The sequence below is a fragment of the Argentina silus genome (assembly GCF_951799395.1).
Source record: "Argentina silus genome assembly, chromosome: 8".
Taxonomy (NCBI): Eukaryota; Metazoa; Chordata; class Actinopteri; order Argentiniformes; family Argentinidae; genus Argentina; species Argentina silus.
The window spans coordinates 11,177,172-11,189,671 of NC_139662.1; the positions used below are offsets into that span (position 1 = coordinate 11,177,172).

General features: G+C 51.1%; 1 protein-coding gene across 4 annotated transcripts in view; it reads right to left on the reverse strand.

Annotated features, from left to right (window-relative positions):
* The window catches only part of flna (filamin A, alpha (actin binding protein 280)), a 41,444-nt gene that overhangs the window by 21,440 nt on the left and 7,504 nt on the right, over window positions 1-12,500 (reverse strand). For all 4 annotated transcript variants that reach the window (XM_083675022.1, XM_083675020.1, XM_083675021.1 and 1 more), the window contains exons 3-11: window positions 5,123-5,374; window positions 3,904-4,001; window positions 2,835-2,982; window positions 2,583-2,701; window positions 2,352-2,429; window positions 1,849-2,011; window positions 1,493-1,693; window positions 247-384; window positions 10-136 (exon numbers count right to left, since the gene is read on the reverse strand). In XM_083675022.1, the coding sequence (XP_083531148.1) occupies window positions 10-136; window positions 247-384; window positions 1,493-1,693; window positions 1,849-2,011; window positions 2,352-2,429; window positions 2,583-2,701; window positions 2,835-2,982; window positions 3,904-4,001; window positions 5,123-5,374 (1,324 nt within the window). The remainder of the gene's footprint in view (window positions 1-9; window positions 137-246; window positions 385-1,492; window positions 1,694-1,848; window positions 2,012-2,351; window positions 2,430-2,582; window positions 2,702-2,834; window positions 2,983-3,903; window positions 4,002-5,122; window positions 5,375-12,500) is intronic.

Consider the following 12,500-nt stretch of genomic DNA (forward strand, 5'->3'; position numbering starts at 1 on the left):
TGTGTGTACCTGCGGGGGATGTGTTGTCCTCCCCAGGTGATGGTGATGCTGTACGTTCCAGGAGTGGTGGGGTAATAGTCAAACTCATACACTCCGTCTCCTAGATCCTTCCTCTTACACGGCTCCTCCAGACCCTCTGCGCACACACACACACACACACACACACAGGTCAGGAGCAGGGTTTGTATGTAGTATAGTATGTTACATGACATATGTTATGATACTGAATGGTGACTAGTGACTCACTGGGTCCTTTGATGGTGACTTTGAGCTCTCCTGTCCCGGCTCCTTTTGTGTACACTTTAAAGTCTGCCGTCTCCTTCACCCGCAGACCCTTAGGCTGCAGCCCACGACCCTTGGCCCTGCACAGGCTAGGGTTACAGGCTGGGGGGGGAGGAGGGAGGGAGGGAGAATTAGGGAATTGAAAACACTGCATTTCATTTCCATGTAAGCTCATCATTATGCTAGAGAACTGACGGTTAACATGAATGTGACCTGAATCTCCCTCCCTCGCTCCCTCCCTCTCTCTCTCCCTCCCCCATCAGACTCCTGAGTGTGGACCCACAAACCCCAGCAGAGGAAGTAACCCGTTATCGTCACAGGATGCAGGGGACCCTTCAGAGTGCCCGATTAGTGTATAAATATGGATGTGCTGAGTCACAAGCACTGCCACCACACACACACACACACACACAGTGTGAACATGAGCTAGGTTTAGTGACTATAGCAGGATAGGGAAGCATTTTGCTCTGTATAGAGTGTGTGTGTGTGTGTGTGTGTGTGTGTGTGTGTGTGTGTGTGTGTGTGTGTGTGTGGGGTATACCATGGAAAACTTAAATCTGATCTAAATCTAAATCATGATCTATGGCCTAGCCCTGGACTGTACAGCTCACACAGTAGTCATTCTGATGAGAGAGTGTGTGTGTGTGTGTGTGTGTGTGATTCTGCTGAGAGAGTTTGACCTCTCTCTAGGGTCCGTGTGTTATCAAGTGTGTGTGTGTGTGTTAATCCGGTCAGACAGATGAGCATATGTTCCCCAAGGATGCCTGAGAGCTATTGGCCCACTAGAGACATTAAACAACAACACTGGGGATGTTGGAGTCAGGCTGGAACTAGAACACACACACACACACACACACACACACACACACACACAGCGGGTACCCAAGAGAGATCCCAGGAAACAGGAAATGACAGCAGAAGGAAGAAGCTGCTCCAGAGAGAGAAGAGATACCAGCGCCATCCCTCTATCAGAGAGAGAGAGAAAGAAAGAAAGAGAGCGGGAGAGAAGGAGAGAGAGAGGGGGGGGGGAGGGAGGGGGGGAGAAGGGCAGTCAGCAGAGAGAAGAGTTACCACACAACAGAGGAGAAAACAAGACAACATGAGACACACGATAGTCCAACAGAAGACATCCCTCCATCACCCTCTTTCTTCATCTTACCCCCCCCCCCCCCTCCCTCCCTCCCTCCCCTCCCCTCCCCTCCATCCTTACCCTCTCCCACGATGACGGTGAAGGGGCTCTTGCTGATCTGCCCCCCAGCGAAGGTGATGGAGATGGTGTGCGCCCCCTCCTGGGTGGGCTTGTAGGTGCAGCGGTAGCTGCTGTTGCCCTTGTCCTCTATGTGACACTCCACCGTCTCCTTCTTACCGGCAGGGTCCGTGATCACCACCTCTACCTCCCCCACGCCAGCGCCTGAGGGACGGATGGAGGGAGGGAGGGAGAGGGAGAGAGAGAGAGAGAGAGAGAGAAACCTTCAGTTTCATCCTAAAACATGGATTGCAGGATGACACGTTGACACAGACACACGCGCGCACACACACACACACACGCTCACACGCTGTGTGTACCTGCGGTGTAGACGTCAAAGTAGGTGCTCTTGTTGGCGATGTTTCCGGCGGGTTCGAGCCCGGGCCCCTGGGCCGTAGCCTTGCTGGAGTCTCCCTGGGCCATGCCAACGTCCACCTCGAACGGACTCTTGGAGATGTGCAGCCCGGCAAACAGCACCGTCACCTAGAGAGAAACACACTTTGCAATGAACACACACACACAGGGAGGGTAGGGAGGGGGGGGGGGGAGGGGGGGAGGGAGGGAGGCAGAGAGGGTAGGGAGGGAGGGAGGGAGGGTTAGGTAGGTAGGGGAGGGAGGGGAGGCAGAGAGGGAGAGTAGGGAGAGAGGGTTGGGAGAGTAGGGGAGGAAGAGTTGGAAGGGTAGGTAGGGGAGGGAGGGGAGTCAGAGAGGGTAGGGAGGGAGGCAGAGAGGGTAGGGAGGGTTAGGAGGGTAGGGAGAGTAGGGAGGGTAGGGAGAGTAGGGAGGGAGGGTTAGGAGGGGAGGGAGGGAGGGAGGAGTGTACCTTGTGCATGCCGGTGACTCTGGGGATGTAGAAGACGGAGTGGGTGCGGTTCTTGTCGTTGTTGGCCGTCACCTTGGCCTGAGGGAGACACACAGAGCATGTCATGTGTGTGTGTGTGTGTGTGTGAATAAGTCTGTGTTTGTGTGTGTGTGTGTGTGTGTGTGAGAATAAGTCTGTATTTGTGTGTGTGTGTGTGTGTGTGTGTGTGTGTGTGTGTGTGTGTGTGTGTACCTCCTCTCTGTGTCCAGCAGGGTCTTCCACATACACCAGCACCTCTCCCATCCCGGCGCTGATGGTTTCCACGGTGAACACTGCCTTCTTCATCACCACGTTACCGGTAGGCTCAATACCTGGGGAGGTAGGAGGGGCAGTTAGAGGTGTGTGTGTGTGTGCGTGCGTGTGTGTGTGTGTGGGTGAGGGTGAATAAGTCTGTGTGTGTGTGTGTGTGTGTGTGTGTGTGTGTGTGTGTGTGTGTGTGTGTACCCGGTCCGTAGGCGCGGGCCTTCTTGGGGTTGAGTTTGGGGCGTAGGGGCGCGCCGGGCTTCAGCTTGGACTTGGGGAACTGAGACAGGTAGGTCATGACGGAATGCTCGTCCACGTTGGGGTCAACGATCTCCTCTGGGGTTATCACCTAGGAGACCAGGGAGGGCACACACACACACACACACACTGATTGTTACCATGGTGATAGACAAACACACACACACATCAGTGTTTTTATAAAAATCCCAACCACAACCCAACCAGCCTTCTCTGTAACCTGTCTGGGTAGCTCACCTCAAGCTGCAAAAAGCACTGACACACACACCACACACACGCACTCACTCTCATAGAAGTCCCCCCCTACACACACACACACACACACTCTCTCTCTCTCACTTGCACAGTGCCTGATAGAAGCCACAGAAACTAGAATGGGAAGATTGCCTGTTTCTAACCCTAACTGGCACACACACACACACACACACACACACACACACACACACACTTTGCTCTCATTGTCTGATAGAAGCCACAGAAACAAGAAGGGGAAAATTGCCTGTTTCTCTGCACAAACTGGCACAGAGGGCGGAAACATCAGCGACCACAGAGACAACTGTCAGCACGCAACCAGCCCTGCCAACCAGCCCTGCCAACCAGCCCTGCCAACCAGCCCTCCCAACCAGCCCTGCCAACCAGCCCTGCCAACCAGCCCTGCCAACCAGCCCTGCCAACCAGCCCTGCCAACCAGCCCTGCCAACCAGCCCTGCCAATCTAACCAAACCAACTACACCGTAGAGCACTGTAATAATTGGCTTTAGCCAGGGTCCATAGAGAGTAGTGTAATGGTTAGCTTTAGCCTTTCTCCATAGAGAGTAGTGTAATGGTTAGCTTTAGCCAGGGTCCATAGAGAGTAGTGTAATGGTTAGCTTTAGCCAGGGTCCATAGAGAGTAGTGTAATGGTTAGCTGAAGTTAGCCTGACTCCATAAAGAACACCAATGGTCTAATGGTTAGCGGTAGTTAGCCTGACTCCATAGAGACTAGTGTGATAGTTAGCGGGGGTTAGCGTACCTGAGGGATACCCAGCCAGTCGTCGGCTTGCTGCATGGCCTCGCGAGCGTTCTCCACTGGTTTGGTCTTATCCCACTGGTCCCAGTCAGGACACAGACCTGCAGCACAGCAGGGAGACCAGTCAACACAATACACACACACACTCATAACATACCTCCATGATTAAGAGGAGTGTTGGGAGGAGTACCTTACCACTCCCCCCTCTCCCTCTCTCCCTCCCTCCACAGGTATGCCAAACATCCAGAGCAAGTAAACAGACCCTCACCCCTCCTCCCCTAATAACAAGCCCCTAATAACTCCCTCTCTCCACCTCTCCACTCACGCTAACTACCTCTTTACCCTCTCACGTATCCCCCGCCCCACGAATCCTCTCCTCTCCTCCTCCACTAATGACTGGGGTCTAATGGGACATGCTGCTGCTCCTGCTCCTGCTCCTGCTCCTCCTCCTCCTCCTCCAGCCTGGACTAAATGCACTTTAAAATCTAGTATTGACTGTTACTGACTGACTGACTGTTATCTTTTTCTTCCAATCTGCGCTGCCACAGGCCTCTCCTAACAGGTCTGCATAATTACCTTATTTAGCCCATATTTAATATTTAATGCTGGTCTCTTAACTTCTACTTGCACTGCCTTGCCTACTTTTTGCACCTTAACATACACACTGGTTTTTCAAAATAGTCCATATTTATTTAGCCCATATTTAGTATTTAGTTTTTAGTATTTAATGCTGGTCTCCTGACCTATAATTGCACTGTCTTGCCTTACCTTTTTGCACCTCACCAAATCATACTTGAACCATCTTGTACCACAGGGTCAGTCCCTGCCCTGTCACCCTTATCATACAGCCTCAGCACATCAATGTGGACTTGTTTGTTACTTAGTATTTAGTATATTTTTCTCAGTATCTTTATTCTTATCTGTCTATAGCGTTCATATAGACTTCCTGTTTACAATCCTGCTTATGTTGTATGTTGTATGTGTATGTTATGTGTGATGTCTCTATGTCTTTAAGCTACTTGGAACCTGAATTTCCCCTAGGGATAAATAAAGTTTCTATCTATCTATCTATCTATCCTCCTCCTCCTCAATCCTTTATTCCACCTTTCTACCTCTCCAGTCTCCACTCCTCTTCTCCACCCTCTCCCCATCTCCTGAAAACCTTCCCTCCACCCTTTGCCCCTCTGTACACCCACACACCCACACACAACCCCTCTCTTACCCGGGGCACAGCTGTCAACCAGCGCTCCCAGAGCCCTGCCACTCTGCCAGTCTCTGCTGAAGTTGTTGATGGGCATGTCGGGCAGCTTGTTCTGGATCCATCCCAGCAGCCTCTGCTTGGGGGTCTTCTTGCTGCCCTCCTCTGTCTCCTCGTCCTCGTCCCACATGGGCATGGAGATGGAGTAGTGCAGGATCAGGGTCCAGATCAGACCCAGGATCAGCTTCAGGTTCCCATCCACGATGGCCTTAGAGTCTGGAGGGGGGAGAAACACAGGTCCCAGATCAGTATTAGGTTAACATCTACGATGGCCTTAGAGTCTGGAGGGTGGAGAGAAACACAGGTCCCAGATCAGTATTAGGTTCACATCTACGATGGCTCAAGAGTCTGGAGGGTAGAGAAACACAGGCCATCGTAGATGTTAACCTAATACTGATCTGGGACCTAAGACTCTGGAGGGGGGAGAGAAACACAGGTCCCAGATCAGTATTAGGTTAACATCTACGATGGCCGTCGAGTCAAGCACGCGAGAGAAACACAGATCTCAGATCAGCATTAGGTTAACACCCACTACGGCCTTCGAGTGTGCAGGGACAGAGATACAGATTCATTATCTGTCGTAAATCAGTTTCACAGCGAGAGGAGCGGGGAGGTTTGAGAATCAATGCCAAACCCCATTTCTGACAGACTGCCTTCACATGACATAAGTGACGACTTTACCATGACATAACACTAGTATAAGGAGGTTAGGACCAGGGCTGGCTTGGGGTAAGACTGGTGTTGCCTATGGCTAGTGAGGTTGGGGGTAGAAGAATTGGGGTCATTGGGGTTGAAGTAGGTTAGTGGTTAGTGTAGGGTTGCAGTGGGTTGCTTCAGGGTTAGGAACATTCTGTTGTGTTGAGACAGAGCTGTGCTGGAGGCTTAAGTGATGCAACCACAGACCAGCCCAGACATGAAGACTACATATACACACACACACACACACACGCACACACACACGTTACATAGCATGTTGAGGGACTGAGATGAAGTGGATTGGGCTGATTGCTCAAGTCCTCCCCTCAGGGTGTGTGTGTGTGTTTGTGTATGTATGCATGCATGCATGTGCGTATGTGCACGTGCCTGTGAAAGAGTGTGTGCGTGTGTGGGGGGGGGGGGGGGGGGGGAGATGGGAGAGGCTCTTTTCCTGTTCCAGCTGAGGGGGATTGGAGTGCAGCAGAGGAAGAACACACAGCTGAACCTTGGGGCGTTGGTGTGTGTGTGTGTGTGTGGGGGGGGGGGGGGGGGGGGGGGGAGAATATACAGGAGGAAGCGAGTTAGGTAGGAGAGATAAACAGGTAAAAAACCTATAAAAGACCAGAAGGATAGGCCTGCCTGTCACTCTGGATACGGTAACAGGTTGCTAATTGTGCGCTCCGCCACTCTACAGCAAGGAGTGTCGACAGCACCCAGTCGGGAGAGAGGAAGAGAAGCTGCTGGAAAATGCCAGTACTGAGTCACACAGAGTCACAGACAGGAAGAGCTCTCCGTGACTCACTGATACAGGACTATAGAGACACAGAGAGACAGAGAGAGAGAGACAGAGAGAGAGAGACAGAGACACACAGACAGGGATCAGGCCACAGAAGATGTTTGGGTGTCATGTCACCATGGGAACCTGGACTGTGATACAGTACGTCTCTATAGCAACTGGGTGGGGCTACTACATTGCTTATGTTCTGGAATGACAGGACAGGAGCGATGGAAGAAGGGAGAGAGAGAGAGAGGGGGGGGGAGAGAGAGAGGGGGGAGAGAGAGAGAGATAAGTACAGTGATAGAGACAAAACATTGCCTGAGGACATGGAGAAAGTACATATCTGGGAAGAGGTGTGTGTGTGTGTGTGTGTCATCAGGTGAGCGTGCGTCCGTCCGTCCATGTGTGTGTGTCATCATGAGCGTGCGTCCATCCGTGTGTGTGTGTGTGTGTGTGTGTGTCAGGATGAGCATGTGTGCTCACAGGTTTGTGCTTGCTATAGGAATGCTGGTGCTCTCTGCATATAAACAGAGCAGGGTGTGTCACCATACTCTTCCAGGCAGAACAGGTCCAGAACCTGGGCCAGAACAGGACTTGAACCAGGCCAAAGCAACTGGAACTGAACGAGAGCTGTGCTAAAGCCAGGCCAGACCCAGGCCAGAGCAGAACCAGAGAGATATGGACGGGTATTAGACCATAAACAGCCTTGTCACAGATGCAGATGGAACCGAGTGTGTGTGTGTGTGTGTGTGTGTGTGTGTGTGTGTGTGTTGCATGTTACTGTATTGATTCATGTCTCTCACACGCGCGCACTGAAAGCCACTAAACATGCAAGGAATCTTCCAGCATTCCCAACAGGCCACAGAGTCCGGCTGAGCCCATATACGGACACGGCCCGCCACATTCCCGACGCACAAATCCCACACTGCTGACTCATACGCCCCCCCTGTGTGATTGTGTGTGTGTCTGTGTGTGTGTGTGTGTGTGTGTCTGTCTGTGCGTGTGTCTATTGCTGAGCTCCTCTCGGTCCCAGACTCGTCGTGACCTCTATGACATCATCACCGTGATGTCACTGTGACCGCTGACCCTGACCCCCCCCGTGTCTAGGACAGAGGCATCATGGGGAAAAGGAGGGGGGGGTGGGAATGTGCCCAGCTGGAAAGCATAAGAGGTGGAGAGAGAAAGAGAGGAGGAGAGGAGGAGAAGAGGACAGAATACTGTCTGGACAACACTTGTACCCTCAGAAGCTCATGTTGTGCTGTGCTCTGAGACAGAGGGCAGAGGTGGAGGATCTGCTTGTTAGAACCCCCCCCCCCCCACACACACACACACACACACACACACACACACACACACACACACACGTCATTAGGGAGGGGGAGGGTAGCAGTGACCACACCAATAGCCCAGTCAGCTCCCAGACGGAACACTCGGAGGAAATGTCACACATTCCACACTAGCCTTATCACACACAACGTACATGCACGCACAGTCTCTCTCTCTCTCACACACACACACACACACACACACACACACACACACACGATTCAGTATATATTATAGAAATAGACAGAAGAGAACCAACTCAACTGGAACTCCAGCCCCATCTTTAGCCGGGAGGTTGCATGTATGCAAACTCAGCTTCAACTCTCCATATTCCCTGTTCCAAAGTCTTTAAACTGTGTGTAGTGTGTGTGTGTGTGTGTGGGGGGGGGGGGGTCTCCCTCTGTTCTTTACACGAGCAGCGCTACAGCCACCACACACACACGCCCCCCCCACCTCTCCCTCCCTTCCTCTTTCCTTTCTGCTCCTTCCAGTCATCCCTCCCTCCCTCCCTCCCTCCCCCCGCTGGAAATGTTCCTCCTGCTTTTTTTGCCTTAAAAGGGCAGAAGCAAACTGGATCCTGGCAGCCCACCCATTCCACCGTCTCAGGTTACACACAGAGAAAGAGAGAGAGAGAGAGAGATAGAGACAGAGGAGGGCGGAGGAGAGGACAGGGGCCGGGAGGGAAGGGGGGAAGAAAGAAAGGAAGAAAGAAAGAAAGAAAGAAAGAAAGAAAGAAAGACAGAAAGACAGAAAGAAAGCTAGAAAGAGAAAGTCAGTGAAAAGTGCTGTGTGGGACATTTTTAAAGCCCACACTGACAGTGACAGTGCTTCTCTGGGATAGGCTGAGACAGGAGAGATGAGAGAAGGGGATTGGCTGAGACAGAAACGAGGGCAAGTTTGTACCAGATCAGAAAGATACTGTGGATGGTCACGGAAGAGAAGACAGGAAGTGGCCTTTAGAAGGATGCAACACAAGCACTCCACAGAGAGCTCTGCATTCTCATTGGCTCCCTCTCGGAGAGCTCTGTCCTGCTATTGGCTGGCTCCTGTATATGCCAGCTTCATAAGCATTGCCATCAGTCACCGCTTTTCGACAGTGGTGCCAACGCATGCCACGGCTTACGAGCGACCAGCTCGCCCTCAAAGCCCGATGCTTCGAGCCTTGTGAACGAGCCCGTTTGAATTTCCACAGTTGGGCTTTCTAGTCCCGCCCGGGGACTAGAAAGGATCTCCAGTTTGTTTACATTTTGCAGTTCGTAAGGGTGGCGAACTATGGAGACACTCGTAGCAACGCACCGGAAACCTCCAGTTTTCCCAACAGGTTCTGGTCACTTAAGCACTTTATGACAATTGAATTTGTAATTTAAAAAAAAAAAAAACGCTATTCGAATTCTATTTGATGGTGTCGTTACAGCAAGCTAACTTGGATGATGCTCGCCACCCACCAAGTTCTCTAGCCAACCAAAGCACTCGGATGATAAGAATGTCCCACCCTCGCTCTGGAAAGCCGGCTAGTAACACTAAATCTGGAGCCAGTGTAAAGACACACACACACTGGCACACACACACACACACTGGCAGACACACACACACACACTGGCACACACACTTCTAAATACTACAGAGGGGCAGAACATTCATCTCATTGAATGGCACTAAACAAGCTACGGAGTGTTGCTTTAAATGGGAATGATCATCCTACTAATGCTGGCTCACCCAGACAGGAAGTTATGTTAACGATCAGGAGCAGGAAGTCCTCCATTTAAACCATTAGAGCTCCTCGCCTTCACCGTCCCCTCCGTTATCTCATTCCCCATGCCCTGCATATCTCTCTCTCTCTCCCTCTCCCTCTCTCCCCCTCTCATCTCAGAAAACTTCTAACTGTCAGGCGGAAATGAATTGGAATGACTTGATGCAAAATAAGACATTTCCCAGTTGGATGATTTGGAAAGTGACAGGATTTAAGATTAGTGTGTGTTCAGGATTTCAGATCAGTGTGTGTTCTGTTCTTTAGGACAGTGACCTTGACTGTGCGCAAACGTTACAGATTAGGGGTTGCCCCTGAACAAAGCAGACTAAACATTATGGCTGTAATCTCGATTGCAAGTACACACACACACAAGTACACCCTCTGAAGGAAGCCAACTAGCTCCACATGTACACTGAATCTGTGTACACACACACACACACAGTCAGTCAGTCAGTCAGTCAGTCACACACACACACACACACACACACACGCCCTAACTCCTAACCAACTCTTACAGCAATACAGGAACCTTACATATACACAAAGACACACACTCGCACTGACACACCAACCGACTGAAAGATGGCGGTGAGCCTCTCCATACCCTACTGCAGGGCACACACACATGCTATCCACAGAGGAGACTCGGGCTGTGTCCAAAGGCTCCTTAATAGCATCCTTTCCTTTCCTTAACTGTGTATTCCTAACTGATCTACTAGTGAAAGGACCGGACCGGAGCTGTGTGCTGATCAGCACTGATGTAGGAGAGGAGACGAGGAAAGGAGATGAGGAGATCCTACCAGGACCAGATGCACAAACTGTGACAGTACTGTCTTGACTGACAGGACTTTGTGTGGGTGTGTGTGTGTGTCTCAGTACTGTTTGTGTCTCTGCTAGGACTCTGCCTGAACCTGTGTAGGAGATGAGCGTGGAGCTGTTGTGTGATGAAGCTTGTAGCCTCGGGCCACTGTTGAATCCATCTGATTGACTGTGATCAGCCAGTCCCGTCCTGTTTAACAACCCTAATGAGGGAGGAGGATTGGAAGGGCAAACACCAACACAGCCCAACACACACCCTCTCACACCCACATTCCTCTGGCACTGTGAGCAGGGATGTCCCAACAGAACAGAGGCTCTGTTTTATCGAGAAGATAAATCAACAACAGCATGGATAAATAACACACATCAACCTTCACACACACACACACACATCAACCACATTGCCCAACTACAGGACACTAGCATCATCCATGTTACCCCATAGACTGTGATCCACATACTCCAACTCTACCTCCAACTCAATAACCTAACCTGACACACACATCTCTCTCACACACACACGTGGTTGAGCTTGAGGAACTCTCCGGAAACCTTCTGTTCTACCCCATGATTCAGATCTGTATCTAGGCAGTCTCTTTAAGTTTGTTAGCTGGGTTACATGTCTAGGGACAGCTCAGCCTGGCTGGGTGATCCATCTAAGGACAGGTCTGGAGTCAGAGCTAGCAGAGTTTTCTATGGACAAGATCTGAGTTGGTTGTGCTGTACATCTAAGGACAGGTCTGGAGTCAGTGCTAACAGGGTTGACTAAGGAAAGGTCTGGAGTCAGCACGCTTAGTGAGAGAACAGAGAGAGATCAGATGGATCTGACGCTTTTATCCAAAGCGACTTACATTGCAGTGAGTGCATACATTTCAGTATAGATGGTCCCAGCGGGAATCAAACCCACAACCTAACCGTTGCTAGCTCCATGCCCCACAGAGGACCACAATCAGAGAGGGCAGGGAGTCTCAGAGAGGAAACAGGGATGAGAGGGGGATAGACCTATGAGAGAGAGAGGGGGGGGGGAGAGAGAATGAGGGGAAGGAGCAGACAAATAGGAGGAAACAGAGAGAGAGAGAGAGGGAGAGAGAGAGACTTGAGAAAGAGAGACAGCAAGAGAGAGAGAGAGAGAGAGAGAGGGAGAGAGTGCTGTGGTGGGCATTGTGGTTAGGTTGTTGGATGGGTGTGTTAGTTTTCCGTTGTGAAAGGGGGAAGTGAAGAATGGAGGGAGTCCTCTCATCTTGTAGGCCATGTGACCCAGAAGGAGCCTTTAGAATGAGGCTGAGTCAGTGGATGATGCTGCCCTGAGTGGCCTGTCACATACCCTCACGTCTCACACACACACACACACACACACACACTTCTGTCTAAAGTCTTGATGTTGTAAAACATGCTGCAAGCGTCTGCCAACTCTCTCTCCTCCCCTCAGCAGTATAGTCCCGACCCCCAGGTCTCTGAGCATCTCTCTCCATGAGCACTGTGGGGTCTAGGCATATAAAAGGCATGTATAGGATATGAAGAAGGGTGTACCCCCCTGGGCTTAGAACAGATGCTCTAAGACCACTCTGATTCATCACCCACTAGACACTAACTCACAATCCCAGTGAAGAGTCATCGACTGCTGCGGTCTCTGCCTCTGAACACGGAGGAATGTCGGAAACTCAACACTGCTTAGACTGGAGCCAATGTGAATACTCTGCGGGGAACTCAACAATGTAAGCATTACCAGTCATCTCTATCATAATGCTGTGATCGGTAAAGTGCCACTCCGGAGGTGATGACAACAACTCTGACTCACTATCAGAGGAGGGGTAGGCGTCTACAGACCCTATAGGCGACATAACAAACAAAAAAAACTGGTGCGAAACGACGTTTATGAATCAGGATGAAAATCTATATGTCTGAGTGGTTACAGGCCCGGGGTGACTATGCGCATTGCACGTATGGACAATAGATCCGTCTTTCCCTCTATC